General features: G+C 40.8%; 1 protein-coding gene across 7 annotated transcripts in view; it reads left to right on the top strand.

Moving 5' to 3' along the window:
• Positions 1–24,321, top strand: part of FAT1 (FAT atypical cadherin 1) — a 296,807-nt gene that overhangs the window by 219,641 nt on the left and 52,845 nt on the right. For all 7 annotated transcript variants that reach the window (XR_012248471.1, XM_073645370.1, XM_073645374.1 and 4 more), the window contains 7 exons: positions 235–431; positions 4,722–4,875; positions 7,843–8,076; positions 11,367–11,756; positions 13,986–14,200; positions 23,251–23,388; positions 23,559–23,702. Coding sequence is in view for 6 of the 7 variants with exons in the window: in XM_073645370.1 (XP_073501471.1) it covers positions 235–431; positions 4,722–4,875; positions 7,843–8,076; positions 11,367–11,756; positions 13,986–14,200; positions 23,251–23,388; positions 23,559–23,702 (1,472 nt within the window). In the remaining variant the exon portion in view is untranslated. The remainder of the gene's footprint in view (positions 1–234; positions 432–4,721; positions 4,876–7,842; positions 8,077–11,366; positions 11,757–13,985; positions 14,201–23,250; positions 23,389–23,558; positions 23,703–24,321) is intronic.

Genomic DNA, 24,321 nt, shown 5'->3' with positions numbered 1-24,321 from the left:
ATTCCCAGATCTACAGTTCTTAGACCTCAATATTTATATTCTTGCAAAATGTAATTACTGAGGCATTCACAAAGAGCACCATTGAAAAAACATGTCTGATAACCTAATGAGATAGCAGGAATTCCAGCCGTGTTCTCTCTCCTCTTCCTGCACCCAAGAATGTTGTTATTTGTCTAAATTGTCCTTGTTAGTTTTTTAGATTAGAGAGCGAGTGATTCATGTTTCCTGTTCTAGGAGGGGATCCACTTGGGCAATTTTCGATTGAGAACTTGCAGCAGGAGTGGAAGGTGTATGTTCGAAATCCACTCGACAGAGAAGTAAAGGACAATTATCTACTAAACATAACTGCTACAGATGGACTATATGCCAGCAGAGCAGTGGTGGAAGTGAAAGTCCTCGATGCCAATGACAACAGCCCAGTTTGCGAAAAGGTACATTTATATGTATATATTGTCACAATCTCTTCAGGTGACCATACACATTGGATAGGCACAGATTGATGGTTGAACAGCCGATGGATGAATGAATGCCTGGTGAATGATGGTTGAACAGCCGATGGATGAATGATTGCCTGGTGAATGATGGTTGAACAGCCGGTGGATGAATGATTGCCTGGTGAATGATGGTTGAACACCCGGTGGATGAATGATTGCCTGGTGAATGATGGTTGAACAGCTGGTGGATGAATGATTGCTTGGTGAATGATGGTTGAACAGCCGGTGGATGAATGATTGCCTGGTGAATGATTTTTTACATTGTCCATGCGTATTCGATGACACCAAATATCAAAAGGAAGATCGCCTATCGACAAAAGATCTTTCTGAAAGGTATCAGCTAAAAAATCGAAACATGGCCCAAGTCTGAAGTTATCCTTTTCGCTTCTGCATAATGCATACACGTTGCCACTCTATTCAGTGTATATAGGGCTGAAGGATAGAGCCGATCACTATGCTCCACTCCAGTCATGCAGAGGGGAAAAATGGTGGCCTGGGACCCCTATCCTTGTAATTGAGGGCGTCCTTTTATTGAAACCCCCCAACAATCAGGCATGTATTAACTATCTCCTGGATAAATGATGAATGTCCTTTGCATTATGAGATTTTTAAATATTTTTTTGTTTTCGATGGCCCCAAAAAAGACCATTGCACATTGTTGTTAAAGCATCACCCCAGCATTTTTTTTTCATTGCAGCACTGGAGTGGTACTAATGTAAGGCCCCTGCGCTTAGTCTTATACTTACCATCCCCTGTTTTCTGCTGTTATCAGCATCATTCCTGTTCGTCTTCAGCAGTTTGTGAGCTGCCGGATTGCTCCATTGTTTCCTGGAGGAACCGAAGGTCACTTTTCAGTGCAAGTCTATGAGGGCCTTGTTCTGGCTTTCATAGACTTACAGTGAGAGCTTGTGACCACTACCTCAGACTTACGGTCAGTCAGAAGTTACGGTCACAAAATGGCGGGTCAGGACCGGAGTAGCGCCGGGAAGAGCTGAAGACGGTGGGCGATGAGTATAATATTAGGAGCAGGGACCTTATGTTAGTAACACCACTCCAGCGCTGCAATAAAAAAAAGAAACACTGAAGTGGTGCTTTAAAGGAAAACTATAACTTCATACCATTTTCACCAGTAGATAGAAAATTAATTGATAGTCCTCAGTGGTTGATATATTTTAATGGCTAACTGGAAAGATAACACATAGCAAGATTTTAAGACTACTCAGGTCTCTTGATCATATGTACTCAATTTAGCCATTAATAGGTATCAACCACTGAGGACTCTGGATTTTTATTATTTTTTATTGCACATTGAAAATGCTGTAACCTGGGGGACCTTTGCTATGCCAGAGATATTGGTAAATGTAACGTTATTTATTTATTTTGATATTTTTATTTTATTACTTGGTGCATATGTGCAAGAATTAGCTTTGCTCTCTTCCCGATGCTGCTGGGCATACCCAAGAAGCTGCTACTCCACATTGAAATTCAGTACAAGGACAGGTACATTAAGGGCTGATTTTTTTCTGGCATAAAGCATTTGCTAAAACGATTGCACAGCATGCATTTTGCTGAAAGTTGTATATTTCCAAGGAAATAAACAAAAATATCTGATGAATACAAATGTCCCTAAAACATGAGAACATCAAATTTAAATATTTTAAATGTGCATTAACCATTAAGATTCCCTTATACAGCACAATATTGTAGTATACCCCATTACATTAATATTGTTGATTAGCTTATAAAATGACAAGATGGAAAAATAAATAAAAGAAAACAGCTACTGCTTCTAATTAATATACAAATGTAGCAAGTTTTTTTTTACATATAATGTATTAGATACCTTGATGTAGCAAACTGTAGCTTGACAGTTTCAATAGTATGTGAGGGGTTAACTTTCAAGTTAACGTTTGCTACGCCTGTATGTTTCAGATGCCTCTGGATGCGTTCACACTTTTTTTTTGCAGGGTATGGTTAGCAAATGTGTCAGAACATCTCCAGATGCATATATCGAACATATCCATTAAGCCTTATGTTTCGCCCACCGATGGCGCATGTGGATTCGTGGACCCACTGTGTCACAGGGCCGGGTCTGCCTTGGTAGGGGCATAGCTAAGCGGCTACCTGGTGTTCACTGCAGCTCCAGATGGTCAGACAGGCTGGGCTGCAGGTAGCCGCCAGGTACCATTCCTAGTCAGATCCCGGGACTTCAGCAGCTGACCCCAGGGGTCAGGTTAGCTGACACAGGGCTCTGTTCAGACTTAATAGGTTCAGTTCAAGATCACTGCAGAACGGATACTGACACAGACATTCAGATAAGGAAAAGTTCTGATACTGGCCGCTCCGGGACCAGAGGACTTGGGGATAGGACTGGTCGCACCAGGACCAAGGGGGCAATGTCCAGACCTAGCAGCATCGAAACCAGGGAACAATGTTCATGCACTGGACGCTCTGGGACCAGGGAACCTTGGGAATAGGACTAGCCGCACCAAGACCAGGGGACAGTGTTCAGGCACTAGCCGCTCTGGGACCAGGGGACTTCGGGAACGGGACTGGCTGCACTAGGACCAGGGGACAATGTTCAGGTACTGGCCGCTCCGGGACCAGAGGACTTGGGGATAGGACTGGTCGCACCAGGACCAGGGGGGCAATGTTCAGGCTCTAGCTGCACACGGACCAGTGATACGGGTTCAGGACACTGGCCACACTGGGACCAGAGGACCTAACAACTCACTAGTAGGGGAGACTACATACTAATGAAAGCTGTTACTTTGGCGACTCCCTAAGAGAGAGGAAGTCTTTAATACAAGATGCCTCCCAGCTATTGGCTGGAAGCCGTCTTGCTGGTGTACTAATTATACTAAATGCCTCTCAGCCTCAAGTTGAGGGCATTTATTATATGTTTGCGCTGCCCCTTTAAGAATGGGGGAGAAAGTGCACGCGCACACTAGGCGCACTGCTAGGAAGTGTATCGCTCACTGTAGCAGAGGACAGGGAGCACACCGGGGACCATGCCGAGGGCGAGGATTATGAGTAAGCTGGCATCCCTGCATGGAGGGGGAAGGGAACACCATGAAGGGACGTCGGCCATAGTGTTACACCTAAACTGCTTGTGGACCACTCAATGACTTCAAATGTCTAGCTGTTCTGCATATAGAGATGCAATTAATGTTTTGTAATGTCACTGAAAAGTCAACAGCTCCAGGAATGGGCAGCGTCGTGTACATGTATAATGGGGAGGCATAATGTACAGTAGCCGAACCCCTTCAGTTTTTATTCCAGGTACACTAACAGCTCAGTATTACTTTAATTTGGTCATGGTACCGGTGGTACAGCCATTTATTCAAAGTATCTCAGAAGCCATTTGTTAACACGGCAATGCCAGGTCGCTTGTTGCTCGTACTACTGTTCGCAGCCTGCGTGGCCTAAAAATTCCACCATGGCCTTCAGCTTCTCTGGACTTGTCTCCTATTGAGCAGATCTGGAACAATATTATACGGCAATTGCAAAGGGAGCTGCCAGCAGCGAGTCTTGATGATTTTCATGCCCAAGTGCATTCAGCGTGGCAGAACATTCCTCGGATAACCATTAATAACCTTGTTGATTCCATGCCAAGGCGTGAAGGTGCATTCCTGCACATGGCACTCCTACTCGATACTGAATAATTCAAGATGTTTTGAAAATTATGTTTCCATTTTTTCATCATTCGCATATTATTATGTCCATCAATCCAGAGATTTCCATAAACTTCACGCCTTTTCCTTCTTGCTGTTGCAATTTCAATACTAAGGAGTGAAATCTCCTTTTTTCCCGTTACATTTCCCCCAATATCAGTAGACAAAAGAATGGCAAACTGTATAAAAGTTAGACCCCATATATCATAAAAAGAAAATCAAATATTATTTCAATAACAAATGAGAAAAAATTATAGCGCTCTTAAAGCCACATATACTGTATGAAAGAAGCCTGGTCCTGATTTAGTTATTGACCCAATAGATAGCAAAAGGGTGACCTAATGTTATAGCTCTACAAAGCGTACATCGCTTTACTCTTTACTGTATAGAATGAACAGTTTTGTAGCTTTTTGCTAATATAATTATTAGGTTTTGTTTCCTTAGACTGAACAACCCCTTTAATTGTGACCCGATTTGGTTCTGTGGACCCATCAAACTTGACATAAAAGGATATTAATGACATTTTCAAATGTGCTTCTGCTATTATTTTTAGGATTTTTATTCTGAGACCATATCTGAAGATGCCCTTTCCGGGAAACTAATCCTTCAAGTTTCAGCCAGCGACGCAGACATTCGCTCTAATGCCGAGATCATTTACACATTGCATGGACCCGGCTCAGAGAAATTTCACCTCAATCCATTTACAGGTGAGTTCCAGAAAAGTAATAAATTCTCCGCTCTTAGCTGTGACCTTTTAATTATGTCTTACAGACATCATTACTGCTAATTCTTTTCAAAGAGAAGCCAGACATAATTTCCTGCTGCAGGAATAGTCACTTAATTACATGAATTGTATTAATTGCGGAACTAAATAGACTTGTGTAAATCCGATATTAAAAATGAAAAAAGGAAAAAAACAATGCCTACTCATTTTCGGCTCATAAAACCTTGGCCGTATTTTTTTTTTTTTTAGGCAGTTTAACCATTTCACTTTCAGTAACAATCTTCGTTAAATAGCGTAGCTAGCCGTGTTATATATTTTTAGCATTAGAGTTGAGTTAACTTGACAGTAATTACTAGATGTTTTTTCTTCTAATTATAACCCAATACACAAAATACTCTTTTCTTACTTATTTGATTTTATTTTATTTTATTTTCTGATTGTTTGTTTTGTTTTTTTTTCTCCTTAAATGATTATGAGGACAAACATTTAGAGATCTGCTTTAGGACAGCTGAATGGGCTGTAGGAAACAATGGACAATAATGGTTGATTGATTTCTACATATGATTTGTGATCTGGCCAGAGGTTATTGTGCAGGGAGGGGGAGGAGGTGAGCTGTAGCCATCACCTGTTGTCAATTTTTATTATTGGGCTAATAGGCTGGAAATAAAAAAACGATTTCAGGACTTTTTTTCCCAATATAGTTAGTACCATGGAAAATTAAAAAACAAAATACCAAAATCTGTTAAAGTTGTTTAGCAAGAAAAATCTTTATTTAAACAATTGACCATTTTCTGTAGACATATGCTGTCACATCTACATTGAGAACACATTGTTCTTTATTAATAGTCTTTGTTTAGGTAAAATGCCTTCAAAGTCTATTGGGATTACCCTGCTATTGTCAGATATTTGATCATGAGCATTTGCACAATAAACTGTTAAAGGGGATATCCAGGACTATTTAATTTTATTTTACTATGGACCTAAGAACTAACAAGCAGGTAGTTGCTAACTACCTGCTTCTGTGCCCGGCGCCAATCTCTACCGGCAATTGAGCAGCTTCCTCATACGTCACGTCGACAGAGCAGTGGCTTCTCTTCCGCTCTGCTCTGTTGACGGGACGTGACTACTGACATGCTGATTGACAGCTGTATCCTGCTGCCTAACTGTGGGGAGCTGGCTGTTAATCAGCATGGTGTCAGCAGTCATACTGTCGATAGAGCACCCTGGGGGTGAAGAAGAAGAGCTTCTGTGTTGACATGCCACAGCTAAATTGCGTGCAGGAGTGATCAGTGACTGCTCTGAGCCGGCACCGGGTAGAACAGGCGGGTAGTTGCCTCTGTTAGCAACTACTTGCCTGTTGGTTTTTAGACTCATAGTAGAAAAAAAAAGTCCTTGAAGCCCTTGTAAAGGAATTATCCACTAATATCTGTTGGTGGCGCGTCACCTGACACCGCCACCACTCAGCTGCTACTGGTGACGGCTGGAAGTTTTTGGATGCAGAGCATCAAATTAATGGATCTGTAGTACGAGTATAGAAATTATACCAGTTGCCAGTTCTGATGCACACTCTGTATGCCCTCCCTGCTCACAGTGCTATATTCCTTTGGATTCCTTTTGACAGAAGTGATGAGATGGCAAGAGCTCACTTCCCAGTGCTGACTCCTCCTGCTTGACTGACAACTCTTTCGAATGAAGTCACACAGCATAGAGGCTGTCAGTGAAGCATGAGAAGGCAGCGCTGGTCGGGGAATAGAGCTGGAGTGACAGAGGCTACAGATCTACAAATAGTTCTTCAGCCTAATTTGCATATCAATTCAAACATGGATTTCTCAATAACAGAGGAAAGACAGACTTGTCTTTCAAAGAGCCTCATGTGCATATAAATAGTTTGAGGTGTGAAATCCTGCTAACAAATTCCCTTTAACTGTTCTTAATTATGTCTACGATACCAAAGAAATTGATTTCAAGTAATGAAAATGTGGTTTAGTTTTGAAACCTTTATGGAACATGTTTTATTCTTTTAGTCTGTTGTTGTAGTGAATATGTATAGTCATTGTTAGCTTGGTTCTTTCTTGATCAAAGGGATATGGAATCGGAAGAGACTGGATAGACTCTTCTAGAGGCGTGGTGCAGGTCACTGAGTATTTTATAGTCTTTTCTAGCAATCGAGACATTGGACAGTTTAATAATATTCTCCCACAGCTTATAACTGTGATTTCCATACCTTATTCCCCAACATAAAATGATTTGAAATTTTCCAACACAGTAATAATCGAACAGATAAGCAGCAATGGAAAAATATAAAACCTAGTTCAGACGGACCCACTGGAAGCCGGCGGCTCAGGGCAAATGACCTTTCTCCAAACTACAAAAATGATAAGTTGGCGGCTACACTTTGTATGTAGTCAGTGTTGTATAAGAATAAGAAAAATAATAAATGTAAAAATGAATAATTCACTGCTGGCATTCTCGATAGTATTTAGTTCCATCTCTAGCTGTATGTATTGAAATATCTTGACACATTAAAACTTTTAATGTTCTCCAGTTCTTCACCGAATAATTTTGTTTCTACAGACTTTTCTGACTTGTTAAAATGAAGGAGCTCTGCACAAAATACCGGCTAGTAAGATGATTATTTAAGGAAAGTCTACATCAGCTGTAATAAATTGATTAGCTCTGGTTTATGCATGCATATGCATAAAGGTTAGCATAACTCACCCCGCAATACTATGAGGATTTAGAAAGCTAAAGTAAGCACACTTAAGGGAATGTATTTTGGTAGTAATAGCTTTTCTACTAATAATATGATGTATCATGGCTGAGATTAAAGCCAAGCCAGTCCGTGATGCTTTGCTCTAAAGTGCTCAGTTAAAGGCAGAATTGCAGAATTGTGCTTCGGATTTTCTTTTACTTTTCGATGGGTAACATTTTTTATAATTTTCTTCTTCAGGGGAATTAAAGACCTCATCACTACTTGACCGAGAGATCCAAGAAGTGTACCACCTCTTGGTAAAAGCAACAGATGGAGGTGGTCATTTCTGTGAAGTTAATGTGGAGTTGACTTTGGAAGATGTAAATGACAATGCTCCGGAGTTTTCTGCAGATCCTTACACGGTCACCGTGTTTGAGAATACCGAGCCCAAGACCCCGGTCACCAGAGTGCAGGCAATAGATGCCGATGCAGGTGATGTATTTTGCCACCTCTGTACACCATGTTGGGTTGTTATTTTTTATTGTCCTTTTAATTAGTGCACAAATGCCCTCAAACATTTCCTTTCTGAATATCCCACCAAACAATTTTTGGTATATGCCACCATTTTTTTTATGGTGGCAGGTGGGTCCTGAAGTGCTGGTGGTGTTAATCCAATCAGTAATATTCTTAAAAGAAATCTGTCAGGAGGTTTTTGTCACCTAATCTAAGAGCCTGTTGTAGAGGCAGAGACTCTGACTCCAGCGATGTGTCACTTACTGGGCTGCTTGCTGTAGTTTTATTAGCAGGAGATTATCACTAGTTAGCTTGCTGGCATGTAGTCCTTCATATTCATGATCTCGGCATAACCTCGCTCCCACCACTGATTGGCAGTTTTCTGTGTACACTGTACATGGGTAGAAATCTGCCAATCAGTGGTGTGGGCAAAGTTCTACAGGACCACTGCTAAATCTGAAGCAGAGAAAACAGTAATTTTATCAAAATGACAGCAAGCAGCCCAGTAATGGAATTAGGGTCTCTGCCCCTATATCATGCTGCTGTCAGATGGGATAGCAAAAAACTTGGTGACAGGTTTCCTTTAACGCTTTCTATGTACTTTGTTGTTAAAGTGTTTGTCCCATGATCTGTATTCAGGAGCGCACCACTCCCCGGCCTCCCAGCCTCCTGCTTGTCGGGAGCAATGTGCTACTGAATGAATGACAGTTTGGACAAGTAGCATAGTGTCGGCACTTTCCTGACTCTGTGCTCTCTGATGATGTTATATGAGGCAGCTTTACCACTGCAGCATCGGAGGAGCACGGGGGCACTGAAGTTGGCTCGATCCAGTGATCCGGCAACCCTTACATGCTATATAGAGAAGTGCTTGCAAGCACACAATCCTTGCATAGGAGAACAGCCACCTCTGATAGAATGCTGAGGTGGCCAACAAGCGGTACACTATAACGTGTAAAATCTCTGTTCGGAGAGGATTTTTAAAAGGATGAACGTTGTACATTTTTTTTGTTTTTACAAGCACTTTGAAATTTTACCCATTTAAGAAAATGAAACCACTTTAAACAGAATATTGAACACATTTGAACCAGTCAGAAAAATTTTACTAAGATACAAAGCAAATAAATTGAAAGGGGTTTTGCAGTTGTTCAAAAGTGGTTAAATTCGGGAAATTGTAGAAAAAACAATATTAAACACTATTATGTAATAAAATATAGTAAAAAAAAAACACTACTTAAAGGGGTTGTCCAGTACTTTTAAAAATTTGCCAATGTGTTTTAATGATAAATAGAAGCTTCTTTCTAATTACCTCCTGGTGCTGTTTCTGCCTGTGAGCAGCGCTATCACTGGCCGCTCACAGGGATCACGTAACCCCCCAGCTGCAGCCGGCTCTGACATTCGCTGACGTCACGACAAGTCCAGGCTGCAGCCGGGGTCCCTCTTCCGCGTTCGATTGGTGGCTGCTGGGTTGTGGGCGGGGTTATTCACCTGCGTCACACTCAGCATCCACCGCGCGCTCTCTCTGTCCCCATTCATTGGGAAAGTGCACGGTGGATGCTGGGTGTGACGCAGGGGAATAACCCCTCCCACAACCCAGCACCCACCGCGGGGACCCCAGCGCTGAGTCACGCCTCACATGACGTGACGTCAGCGGGGGGAAGGGGGTCACGTGCTGCCTGTGAGCGGCCACCGATAGCGCCGCTCACAGGCAGAAACGGCACCAGGAGGTAATTAGAAAGAAGCTTCTATTTATCATTAAAACACATTGGCACATTTTTAAAAGTACTGGACAACCCTTTTAACTATTAAAAGCTCTGTTGCTCCTTCACCAGTGAAGACTTTTTCATTAGTGACGTGATCACTGCAGCCATTTTCTGTTCTTTGCCTTCTTAGGCTGAGTTCCCACTATGCGTTTTTCAAGCGTTTTTGCCGCGGAATTTCCGCAGCGAAAACGCTTAAAAACCGATTGGTAATACGTGCCCCATGGTCCCCAATGATAATCTGCATGTGCTGTGCCCATGCTGCGGAAATTTCCGCTGCGGATTATCATTGCGGAAAAATCCGCAGCATGTCCATTAATTTTGCGGACACGCAGCGTAATTGCCGCCATTGACTTGTATTGAAACGCTTGATATCCGCATCACTACATGTGCACACGCAGATATGAATCGATTTAATGTGCGGATGGTACCCAGGATTAGAGAAGAGGAGACTCTCCTCCGGACCCGGGTACCATGGTACCTGTAAAAAAAAAAGAATTTAAAATAAAAAATAAATATTATACTTACCTTCCGATGGCCCCCGGCCTCCTCAGCGATGCGTCCGGTGTGTTGGACGGTTCGCGGTGGTGTGAGGACCTGACATGACGTTATTTAGTCATGTGACAGGTCACGCGACCGCTGATGTCGCCGGTCGCGTGACCTGTCACATGACTAGATGACGTCATGGCAGGTCCTTTTACACAACCGTGAGATAACAGGGAGACAGGGGGCCATCGGAAGGTAAGTATAATGTTTATTTTTTACCATTCTTATTCTTTTTTTTTTTTTTACTATTACTTGGTCACACTAGATAAATCCATGCCAGTTGCATGGATTTATATAGCGTGACCAATTTGTCGAGCACTTTTCCAAGTGATGTTAAAATCGCTTAGAAAGCGCTTGATAACCCGCATGCAGAAATGCATGCAAAAACGCTTGACAAACGCTTCTACGTGGCGGGAAAAACGCATGTAAAATCCGCATGCATTTTTCCTGCCAGTGAGAAGCGGAAAAATTATGCAGCATTTCTGAATCGTGGGCACATAGCCTTACTGGCAGAATCATTGAGACCAGTGATTGGTTAACAGTCACGTGAATGATGGACAGGACATCATCATTGCAGGACTAGCAGTGACCACTGAAATTGCAGTGCTGGAAATGGTTTCGTTATGTGAGCAATTTTTTTTTTGTTCAACTTGGTGCCTTGATCCCTTTTAAAGAATTTTTCTAATAAAATGTACCTGAAATATGGACCCTCTTATATATGTAGAATTTTTCTACTTTTGCTTTTATAATAAATATATTTGAGTTTTATGTACTTTACATGGACATATTTCTACTGGCTAATGAGACTTTGCACATGAACCATTAGAAGGTTCAACACCATCATTTTCTATGGTGAGAGAAAAACCTTTTCGATAATTCATATCTTAGATTCGAATGGACACCGACTCATGTCTCCTGCCAAGTGGCTAAAATATTATAGTGTTTCAATGTATATTTTTATTGCAGGACTTAATCAAAAGGTGCAGTATTCATTAGTTAGCTCGGCAGAAGGTCAATTCTCCATTGATGAAGTGTCTGGAATAATTAGTCTGGAAAAGCCTCTCGATCGGGAGACTCAAGCAATTTACACGCTGACGGTTAGAGCTACTGACCATGGTTTACCCAGAAAGCTTTCGTCTGTTGCGAATATTGTGGTGTCAGTCCTGGACATAAATGACAATCCACCTGTCTTTGAACACCGAGAATATATTGCGACCCTACAAGAAGATATTGAAGTTGGCACCGAAGTTCTGCAGGTTTACGCCACGAGCAGAGATATCGAAGCTAATGCGGAAATTTCATATCTGATTATCAGCGGCAATGAACATGGAAAATTCAGCATAAATCAAGTAACAGGTAACTTTCTTTTTCCGCTTATCTACACATATCCAATAGGACCAGTGGACATGCACTGCACATATATATCCGAGTCTGTCTTTCTGTAGGGTATCTGCTTGAGTTACACAAGATAATGCTGCTCAAGTGTCGTTCTGCCTCAATTATTCACTACTTGCTTGTATGAGTTTGTTAGAAATCTGTGTGTGTGTTATCACAAGGCATAAATAGACTTCAGGCATTGAATTTATGAGCTGTGATAAAGGCTGTAATCACAGAAGTCTTTTAAAATGCCATGCTTTTCTTTCAGAAGAAAATGTGTTCGGAGGACAACTTAGTAGCGAGTGCGATGGCATTTAATGGGAAATGCTGGTTTTCTGACGGGCACGGGTTTGGCTTTTTTTCCTGTTGTTATTTCCATCCATACATGAGACACCAATATAGGACAATTTTGGCCAATAAAAAAATACAATCTTTATTAATTTATAAAAAAAAAAACACAATAATGACATAAAATGCAAGAATGGAAGACGCAGGTAATAAAAAACCAAGGGATATCACCATGTGAAAAATAAATGCATAATTGGCACCTGGCTGGATAGGTAATAAATATAGCCATGGGGGTATACATATAAGTAAATCACCATCTGTGTAGCATATATAAATGAATAAATGGAGGTAAGCAAAGTGAGTGCATCAGTTGTAAACCACCCCGCACACCCCACACAAAGACTACTGAACATAGGGTACTGGTAGGTAATCAATAAATCTAAATAAATATAACATTATATACCAATTGATCAATCAATTTACAATAATGATAGATAATATAGGTTGGCCTAGTAGGTGGTCAAAAGATGTATAGGCAAAAGTGACTACAATAAAGTAATCAGACCTCCATTAGATGCCAAAAAATCACAATGATATTAGATAATAAACAAATCAGTGGTATAAGCTCATAGTTTCAATATGGTGACCATGCCAAGGTGGAGGTGATGTCCCACTACACCCAACGCGCGTTTGGCCACAAGCTGCTTCATCCAGGGGCCATCCTTATATGTGCAACAGTGAGAAGAACTAAGTGTAGAAAAACAAATGTGTTAGCTTTTCACTTTATGCAAACTGTCTCTTCAGAGAGGAAGAGGACCAGAACTCTAGTGCCACCTACAGGAAGTAGCAATCCTAAAAGTCAATAGCGACCCTTTAACGAGCCTTATCACATGACTTAGGATATAAGCCAGAACCAGAAACTCAGTTTCGGGGTACTGCCCCTCTCGCTCTCTGCAAGGAGAAATGTTACCCCTTAGATACCGGTCTGACGCCTCTCAACCAGCCAAACCAGAACTCACACTTTGCACTGACGAGGGGCAGTACCCCGAAAACACAGTGTCTGCAAATTGAGTTTGTGGTTCTGGCTTATATTCTAAATAAGTAAATAAATGGGTTATTTTTTTCACTTTTGCAACCGGTGATGTTGGACTCTCTCTCTATTTCCCTAATGTAAAGACCAAATGTTATATGATTTTTGGACCACTGCTAAAAACTATTTTTGCCATTTGGTTTCATTAAAAGTTTTGCACTCTTTTTCACTGTTGTTTACATGCTTCCCACCCCCACCGCCTTCACCTTTGATGTGGTTTGTGGTCATAAATCTGCTTTGGGAAGTAAACAAAAAAAATGAAATTACAGATTCTCTTATTGGATTGTCACTGACTGATTCTCACCTAACTCATTCTGAAGCCAGCGGTAAATTGTGCAGTAGACGGGCTGTAGCAGACAAATGGTGCAACATTTTAAATGAAATCCAATTGCACATTTTTTTTTTTAGCCAAAAATATATGAATTTAAGTAGCAAAAAATATATTGGCTCCAAAGGTGGACAACCCCTTTTAATATTTCACAAAAAGATTTGTAAAAATGTTGTGATCCTTTCATTTTCTTATATAGACATCATTAAGCTCCTACATTAAAAAAATAATGCCTTAACAACTAATAGTGTTGGTTAGAAATCCCAATTTTGGGCTAGTATTAGAAGATGACCATGATCCACCCATACATTTTGGTTATTTGACTCCTTATGTTATGCTCAGGCAGGTAGAGTGGTAAAAATAAATTGTGCCTCATGTAAGATGATATCTTTGCTTGGCAAGTTCACTAGTGCTGACCATACAAATGTTGATTTGTAATGAACCCATGGACTTACCGTAATGTGCTAATTCTATGTATTTTTTCTTTTTTTTTCTTTACTAGGCATTCTCTTTATAATTGAAAGTCTGGACCATGAAGCATCAGCAGAGTATTATCTGACGGTGGAGGCCACGGATGGTGGTACGCCGCCACTTAGTGATGTTGCCACTGTCAGCATTAACATTACGGATATAAATGACAACTCGCCAGTTTTCAGCCAGAGCTCATACACGGCTGTGGTTGGTGAAGATGCTGTGTCTGGACAGTCCGTCTTGATGGTAATTTACGTCTTATAATTTGTTGTTTTACTTCTTTGACTAAACGTGCCCATACACATTTACACAGTCATCTGAGCCCAATCATTTCACCGTGACCAGCCAACTAATAGTCCTATGAGACCTTCAATTGTTATACAAACTTTTCCAGGCAATTAAAGGCTGTGCAATATTACAATTCATGGCAAATTTGGGGTAAATTCAGCAAAGTTGGAGAATTCGAATTTGAAAAGATCCGCTCATAATAAATATATAAATTAAAAAAGCAATACTAATCAAAAGTGTTGAGCGAGTATGTTCTGTTAACCCTTTCGCCGAGTATGCTCGGGCTGAGCTCCGAGTATTAAGGCTGCGTGCCCACGTAGCGTTTTTCAAGCGTTTATGCTACGGAATTTCTGCAGCGTAAACGCTTGTGAAACGCTAGGTAATCCGCCCCCCATGGTCCCCAAGGGGATTCCGCATGTTCTATGCACATGCTGCGGATTTTTCCGCAGCGTTTATGCTGCGTACAAAAATCCACAGCATGTTCATTAATTTTGCGGAAGCGCAGCGGAATGGCCGCCATTGACTTGCATTGAGACGCATAGAATCCGCATCTGTACATTTGTACAAGCGGATTTTATGCGTCTCTATGTGCGGATGGTACCCAGTTCTGGAGGAGAGTAGACTCTCATCCAGACCTGGGTACTATTGTACCTGTAAAAAAAGAATAAAATAAAAAATAAAGTTTATACTCACCTTTCCGAAGGCTCTCTCTGCATGCCGGCAGCGCTGAAGGACCTTCGGTGGCGTCACAGTCATGTGACCGCAGGCCCTTCACCGCTCTGTCTTGCGATATGCCGGCAGCCAGCGAGGAAGCAGCGTTGCAGCACACGCCGGGACATCGGGGGTGAGTATAGCTTTATTTTTTTATTTTTACGGTCACACTATATAAATCCATGCTGTTTGCATGGATTTATACAGTGTGACCTAGTTGTCAAGCACTTTCCAAGTGATGCAATCGCCTGGAAAGCGCTTGTCAATCTGCATGCGGAAACGCATGTGGATACGCATGTATTCCGCATGTATTCTGCAGGAAAAACGCATGCACAATCTGCATGCGTTTTTTCTGCCAGGGAGATGCAGAAATGCTGCAGAAATTTTCTGCTTCATTTCTGCATCGTGGGCACATAGCCTTATAGCTGCTCGGTGATATGTTTGAATCGCTTCCGTGTGCATGATTTGCGACTGTTTGACCGTTTTAATACATGTGAGGAATGTCTATTTCTTACACATTCCTCCCATGTAATAAAGCTGTCAAACAGTTGCAAACCATTCACACGGAAGCGATTCAAACACATCACCGAGCAGCTATAAATACTCGGAGCTCGGCCCGAGCATCCTCGGATAGAACATACTCGCTCAACACTACTAATCAATTGTAGAGATTGTTGGATGCTCATCAGTTGTAACCAGGACCCCTCATGTAGTAAAAGGGCCATAACATATTGGCAGCCCTGCAAGTGGTTCAAATGCAGAAAAATAAACAGCTTTTTATTCAGCTATGTGCAATTGATCCTTTGTCAAGTGTATATATCCATGTATATATATTTTTTATCTAATTTTAACTCACTCTAACGTGTACAAATATTAACACGTTTTTGAAGGTGTGACAGGGGTGACAGGTCTATTAATGACAGAGAACTGTCTTTAAGTGCAATATTGGAAGAAAAATAATATAAATATATATAGCTCTCTCTCTCTCTCTCTCTCTCTCTCTCTCTCTCTCTCTCTCTCTCTCTCTCTCTCTCTCTCTCTCTATATATATATATACACTGCTCAAAAGAATAAAGGGAACACTCAAATAACATATCCTAACATATCTGAATGAATGAAATATTCTCATTGAATACTTTGTTCTGTACAAAGTTGAATGTGCTGACAACAAAATCACACAAAAATCATCAATGGAAATCAAATTCATTAACCAATTAAGGCCTGGATTTGGAGTCACCCCCAAAATTAAAGTGGAAAAACACACTACAGGCTGATCCAACTTTGATATAATGTCCTTAAAACAAGTCAAAATGAGGCTCAGTATTGTGTGTGGCCTCCACGTGCCTGTATGACCTCCCTACAACGCCTGGGCATGCTCCTGATGAGGTTGCGGATGGTCTCCTGTGGGATCTCCTCCCAGACCTGGACTAAAGCATCCGCCAACTCCTGGACAGTCTGTGGTTGGTGGATGGAGCGAGACATGATGTCCCAGATATGCTCAATCAGATTCAGATCTGGGGAACAGGCTGGCAAGTCCATAGCTTCAATACCTTCATCTTGCAGGAACTGCTGACACACTCCAGCCACATGAGGTCTGGCATTGTCCTGCATTAGGAGGAACCCAGGGCCAACCGCACCAGCATATGGTCTCACAAGGGGTCTGATGATCTCATCTCAGTACCTAATGGCAGTCAGGCTACCTCTGGCGAGCACATGGGTGGCTGTGCGGCCCTCCAAAGAAATGCCACCCCACACCACTACTGACCCACTGCCAAACCGGTCATGCTGAAGGATGTTGCAGGCAGCAGATCGCTCTCCATGGCATCTCCAGACTCTGTCACGTCTGTCACATGTGCTCAGTGTGAACCTGCTTTCATCTGTGAAGAGCACATAGCGCCAGTGGCGACTTTGCCAATCCTGGTGTTCTGTGGCAAATGCCAAGCGTCCTGCACGGTGTTGGGCTGTGAGCACAACCCCCATCTGCGGAGTTCGGGCCCTCCTACCACACTCATGGAGTCGGTTTCTAACCGTTTATGCAGACATATGCACATTTGTGGCCTGCTGGAGGTCATTTTGCAGGGCTCTGGAGTGCTCCTCCTGTTCCATCTTGCACAAAGGAGGAGATAGCGGTCCTGCTGCTGGGTTGTTGCCCTCCTATGGCTCCCTCCACATCTCCTGGTATCTGCTCCATGCTCTGGACACTGTGCTGACAGACACAGCTACCCTTCTTGCCACAGCTCGCACTGATGTGCCATCCTGGATGAACTGCACTATCTGAGCAACTTCTGTGGGTTGTACTGTAGACACCGCCTCATGCTACTGTACCTCAAGGGGTGAGAGCAATGGCAAAATGAAAAAGTGACCAAAACAACAGCCAAAAAGGATGAGAACAGAGAAATGGCCTGTGGTCACCACCTGCAGAACCACTCCTTTATAGGGGGTATCTTGCTAATTGCCTATCATTTCTACCAGTTGTCTGTTCCATTTGCACAACAGCAGGAGAAATTGATTCACAATCAGTGTTGCTTCATAACTGGACAGGTAGATTTCACAGAAGTGTTATTGATTAGAAGTTACATTGTGTTGTTTAAGTGTTCCCTTTATTTTTTTGAGCAGTGTATATACATATACAGTGCATTGTGAAAGTATTTGACCCCCTTGAACTTTTCATACCTTTTGCCACATTTCTGGCTTCAAACATAAAGATATAAAATTCTAAATTTTGGGGAAGAATCAACAAGTGGGACACAATTGTTAAGTGGAACGAAATTTATTGGATATTTTTAAACTTTTTTAACAAATTAAAAACTGAAAAGTGGGGTGTGCAATATTATTCGGCCCCCTTGAGTTAATACTTTGTAGCGCCACCTTTTGCTGCGATTACAGCTGCAAGTCGCTTGGGGTTTGTCTCTATCAGTTTTGCACATCGAGAGGCGGAAATTCTTGCCCATTCTTCCTTGCAAAACAGCTCGAGCTCATTGAGGTTGGATGGAGGGCGTTTGTGAACAGCAGTTTTCAGCTCTTTCCACAGATTCTCGATTGGATTCAGGTCTGGACTTTGACTTGGCCATTCTAACACCTGGATACGTTTATTCTTGAACCATTGCATTGTAGATTTTGCTTTATGTTTGGGATCATTGTCTTGTTGGAAGATAAATCTCCGTCCGAGTCTCAGGTCTTTTGCAGACTCCAACACGTTTTCTTCCAGAATGGTCCTGTATTTGGCTCCATCCATCTTCCCATCAATTTTAACCATCTTCCCTGTCCCTGCTGAAGAAAAGCAGGCCCAAACCATGATGCTGCCACCACCATGTTTGACAGTGGGGATGGTGTTTTGAGGGTGATGAGCTGTGTTGCTTTTACGCCAAACATATCGTTTTGCATTGTGGGCAAGAAGTTCGATTTTGGTTTCATCTGACCAGAGCACCTTATTCCACATGTTTGGTGTGTCTCCCAGGTGGCTTGTGGCAAACTTCAAACAAGACTTTTTATGGATATCTTTGAGAAATGGCTTTCTTCTTGCCACTCTTCCATAAAGGCCAGATTTGTGCAGTGTACAACTGATTGATGTCCTATGGACAGACTCTCCCACCTCAGCTGTAGATCTCTGCAGTTCATCCAGAGTGATCATGGGCCTTTTTGCTGCATCTCTGAACAGTCTTCTCCTTGTTCGAGATGAAAGTTTAGAGGGACGGCCGGGTCTTGGTAGATTTGCAGTGGTCTGATACTCCTTCCATTTCAATATGATCGCTTGCACAGTGCTCCTTGAGATGAGAAATCTTTTTGTATCCAAATCCGGCTTTAAACTTCGCCACAACAGTATCTCGGACCTGCCTGGTGTGTTCCTTGGTCTTCATGATGCTTTCTGCACTTGAAACAGAACCCTGAGACTATCACAGAGCAGTCATTTAGGACAACATTGGATCATTCAGAGATCCTCACTGAACTTCTGGAGGGAGTTTGCTGCACTGAAAGTAAAGGGGCCGAATAGTATTGCACGCCCCACTTTTCAGTTTTTAATTTGTTAAAAAAGTTTAAAATATCCAATAAATTTCGTTCCACTTCACGATTGTGTCCCACTTGTTGTTGATTCTTCCTAAAAAAAATAGAATTTTATATCTTTATGTTTGAAGCCAGAAATGTGGCAAAAGGTAGAAAAGTTAAAGGGGGCCAAATACTTTCACAATGCACTGTATATATGTGTATGTGTGTATAAATATATATATACATATATATATATGTGTGTGTATATATATATATATATATACATATATGTACATTTTTTTATATACAAGGCCTCCTTGTACTTTTGTAGTGAATCAATTATTACACTACATGTAGCAGAGAGTGCCATAGTTTCACTGCTCTTACAGTAAAGAATCACCGTCTGTGATTATGATTAAACCTTCTTAACTCTAGATGTAGATGATGCCCCCATGTCATTGTTGCTGGACAGGGTGTAAAAAGATTATTTGAAAGAGCTTTGTAATGTCCCCTCAAATATTTGCGCATTATAATAAGATCGCCCCTAAGCCTTCGTTTTTCCAATCTGAATAACCCCAAGTTTGATAATCTGGCTTGGTATTGCAGTTCGCCCTTTCCCTTGGTCACTCTTCTCTGCACTTGCTCTAGTTCAGCTATGTCCTATAGTACACAATAGACCAATATATATACATACAGTTGTGCTCAAAAGTACCCCGGCAGAATTTTTTCTTTCTTGGCCTTGTTTCAGAGAATATGAATGATAACGAAAAAACTTTTTCTCCACTCATGGTTATTGGTTGGGTGAAGCCATTTATTGTCAGACTACTGTGTTTTCTCTTTTTAAATCTTAATCACAACCAAAAACATCCAAATGACCCTGATCAAAAGTTCACATACCCTGGTGATTTTGGCCTAATAACATGCACAGAATTTGACACAAATGGGTTTGAATGGCTACTAAAGGTAACATCCTCACCTGTGACCTGTTTGCTTGTAATCAGTGTGTGTGCATAAAAGCTGAGTGAGTTTCTGGGATCCAGACAGACTCTTGCATCGTTAATCCAGCCACTGACGTTTTTGGATTGTGAGTCATGGGGAAGCAAAAGAATTGTCAATGGATCTATGGGAAAAGGTAGTTGAAATGTATAACACAGGAATGGGATACAAAAAAATATCCAAGGAATTGATAATGACAGTCAGCAGCGTTCAAACTGTGAATAACAAATGGAAAATCAAGGGCTCTGTAAAAACCAAACCACAGTCAGGTAGACCAACAAAAATTTTGGCCACAACTGCCAGGAAGATTGTTTGGGATGCAAAGAAAAACCCACAAATAACATCAGTTGAAATTCAGGACTCTCTGTAAACTAGCTTTGTGGCTGTTTCAAGATGCACAATAAGGAGGTACTTGAAGAAAAATGGGCTGCATGGTCGAGTTGTCAGAAATCCATTACTGCGCAAATGCCAGAAAGTATCTCGCCTACAATACGCCAAACAGCACAGAGACATGCCTCAAAACTCCTGGAGCAAGGTAATTTGGAGTAATGAGACCAAAATTGAACTTTTTGGCCCAAACTATAAACGTTACATTTGGAGAGAGCTCAACAAGACGTATGATGAAAGGAACACCATTCCTACAGTAAAGCACTGAGGTGGATCGCTGATGTTTTGGGGATGTGTGAGCTACAAAGGCACAGGAAACTTGGTAAAAGTTGAAGGAAAGATGAAAGCAGCTCGTCATCAGGAAATACTGGAGGCAAATTAGCAGTCATCAGCCCGGAAGCTGCTCATGGGACTTACTTGGACGTTCCAACATGACAACGATCCAAAACACAAGGCCAAGTCGACCTGTCATTGGCTACAGCAGAACAAAGTGAAGGTTCTGGAGTGGCCATCTCAGTCTCCTGACCTCAATATCATTGAGCCACTCTCGGGAGATCTCAAGCGTGCAGTTCATGCTAGACAGCCCAGGAATTTACAGGAACTGGAGGCTTTTTGCCAAGAAGAATGGGCAGCTTTACCATCTGATAAAATAAAGAACCTCATCCACAACTACCACAAAAGACTTCAAGCTGTCATTGATGTTAGAGGGGGCAATACACGGTATTAAGAAATGGGGTATGTGAACTTTTGATCAGGGTCATTTGGATGTTTTTGGTTGTCATTAAGATTTAAAAAGAGAAAACACAGTAGTTTGACAATAAATGGCTTCACCCAACCAATAACCATGAGTGGAGAAAAATTTTTTTTTCGTTATCATTCATATTCTCTGAAACAAGGCCAAGAAAGGAAAAATTCTGCCGGGGTATGTAAACTTTTGAGCACAACTGTATATCTATATTATATCTATCTATATATATATATATATATATATATATATATATATATATATATATATATATATATATATATATATATATATATATATATATATATTATATGTGTTTTCTTCCAATTACAATAGCCCCTTCCTAATTCAATGTTGTCCTCATAAAGAACTTGCTTTGTATGTGAGATGTAAAATGAACAGAAAGGGCCGTTTTAACATGCATCTCACACATCATCTTTTGACCACCTTTTTGACATGGTTCTCCATAGATTAATATTAAATGACATTGCTGTCACTTTCTAATTATTAGTTGGTGCCTCATTTATTTCATATCCCAGCTTTTTTTTTTTATTAATGATCACGCCTATGACTTGTACTAATGTCAAACCGTACATAATTATTTTCACATCAGGTTGAGACACCAGTTAGAAAAAGTTAAAATTCACATTTAGTCACACCAAGTATTTTCTCAAAAGATTTATATACAGTATTATTAATTTGATAGTTTTTAAAGTTGAAGGTAGACATAAGTCCATAGAGTTATTCTATAACTTAACATGTTGATCCACAGGAAGGCAAAAACCTCATGAGGCAGATGCTAATTGCTCCATATTAGAGGAAAATTCCTTCCTGATTCCACATACCGCTATCAGACTAGTTCATTGGATCAACATCTCATCACAGAATCTAGTACCTATAACCTATAATATTATATTTTTTAAAAAAGAGCATCCAGGTCTCTTTGTACTTTTGTAGTGAATCAATTATTACACTACATGTAGCTGAGAGTGCCTTATTCTCACTGCTCTTACTGTAAAGAATCACCGTCTGTGATTATGATTAAACCTTCTTAACTCTAGATGTAGATGATGCCCCCATGTCATTGTTGCTGGACTGGGTGTAAAAAGATTATTTGAACGAGCTTTGTGTTGTCCCCTCAAATATTTGTGCATTATAATAAGATCGCCCCTAAGCCTTCGTTTTTCCAAGCTGAATAACCCCAAGTTTGATAACCTGTCTTGGTATTGCAGTTTGCCCATTCCCTTAATAACCTTGGTCGCTCTTCTCTGCACCCTCTCTAGTTCTGCTATGTCTTTCTTATACACCGGAGACCAGAACTGTACAGAGTATTCTAAGGGTGGCCGCGCTTAAAACTTGTATAGGGGCAAAACTGTTCTTGTCATGAGCATTTATGCCTGTTTTAATGCATCCCATGATTTTGTTTGCCTTGGCAGCAGCTGCCTGGCACTGGTCACTAAAGTTGAGTTTGCCATCCACCCATACCGCAAAGTTTTTTTCAGCGTCAAATTTACCCAATATTTTACCATTTAGTATGTAATTATACATTTTATTGCATAACCTTACATTTATCTACTTTAAATTTTAGGTATTATTAGGTATGTTTTGTGAAAACAAGACTTTCATACTAATGTAGCACGTGTGAAGCCGACCTACAAGCTGGGGCTCAGGAAGGAAGAAGCCCTGGAGATGAGATAGTTGTGTTGAGGTTTTTGGTGGAAGAATGCGGGCACATATGTCGTTACAGTAATTTCAAACAATAGCGCTGAGAGAAGTGTGATATTTATCAACCGTTATTGTCAGTTTCACAGACAAATATTGTAAGGTGGGGTTGAGATGCTGTAATTAAACACATATTTTTGCACCATGAAAATTATCATCACTATATTATAATAATTATAGCCTCAGGATTTATATTTCAACCTCTAGTTTATCTGGCAAGATTTCATGGAAGGATGTATCACATCACTGTTCGAGAACAATAGTGCAGGATGTTACATTGTATTTTGTTCCTTCGGGCACTTTTTCTGTTCAGTTGGTTGAGTTTATGAAGGTAACACGGAATGTATTGAAATAAATCTGCAGGGAGATCATCTAATAAGTTAAAACTGGGACATGAGGAAGAATTATTTAAAAAATGTTCACTACCAGAGTCTGCTCCAAATGAGAATGTGCTTTTATCTAGGTTATTGCAGACGATGCCGATGGACCTTTGAACAGCCACATCCGCTACGCAATTACAGATGGCAATCTGGGGAATACCTTCATCATTGATCCTGTAAGAGGGGAAGTTAAAGTGAATAAACTTTTGGATAGAGAGAAGGTAAGTCTTGTCGCATTCTTTTTCTCCCAAGTGTCTTCCACTAAAGCATTGTTACTCCACCAGCATTAATTTAATTAATTTCTTCCCACTTTAACAAGTACCCTCTTCTGTATCCTTATATAATATTTTCATAATGATTTATACTATACTTTATATTGATGTTTGTACAGATATCTGGTTACACTTTAACTATTAAAGCAGAAGATAATGGCAATCCACCTAGAATGAACACCACAAGAGTTAACATTGACGTGTCTGACGTCAATGACAACCCTCCTGTGTTCTCCAGAGAGAATTACAGCATTATTATTCAGGTAAGTGTCAGATTATGTTATTTTTCTAGCTGTCTGATCATGAAATCTTCTACAAAGCTGTTAACCTTTAAAAGGAACGCACAAAACGCAGACAATGCACATACAAAAAAATCAACGCAAAAATTCCTGTCTTAATTTCCATTTTTTCCTTAATCCTGTTTTGACATAGATTACAAATAAAACTGAAAAACCTACAGAATTGTGAAAGTTTTAGGCAGGTGTGAAAAAATGCTGCAAAGTAAGAATGGTTTCAAATTTCGAAATGTTAATAGTTTGTCAATTAACTAAAGAGAGCGAACAAAAGAGAAATCTAAATTAAATCAATATCTGCTGTGACCACCTTTTGCCTTCAATATAGTCAGGTGTATGATTAACAAATTGTACCAAGCAGATGATAATGATCATCATTTTCATATGTGGTTTGAAACAGTCCTGAATTAAAAGAGAAACTGTTTGTGAGAAGCTTAAAACTGGGTGAGGAACAACCAAATTTTGCTACACAGGTGAGGTTGGAGAAGATAGTTTCTTGTCACGGATCATACAACATTAAAAGACTGAGCACAGAAACAAGACTCATGATAGTTATACAGTGGAGAACACTTGGCACTCAAATATGTTC

The sequence above is a fragment of the Phyllobates terribilis genome, unplaced genomic scaffold (assembly GCF_046119375.1).
Source record: "Phyllobates terribilis strain yellow unplaced genomic scaffold, ASM4611937v1 Scaffold_1__5_contigs__length_1240528914, whole genome shotgun sequence".
In the NCBI taxonomy this organism is placed as follows: Eukaryota; Metazoa; Chordata; class Amphibia; order Anura; family Dendrobatidae; genus Phyllobates; species Phyllobates terribilis.
The sequence above is the reverse complement of the archived record's forward strand: the minus strand, read 5'-3'. Positions and strand labels throughout refer to the sequence as shown.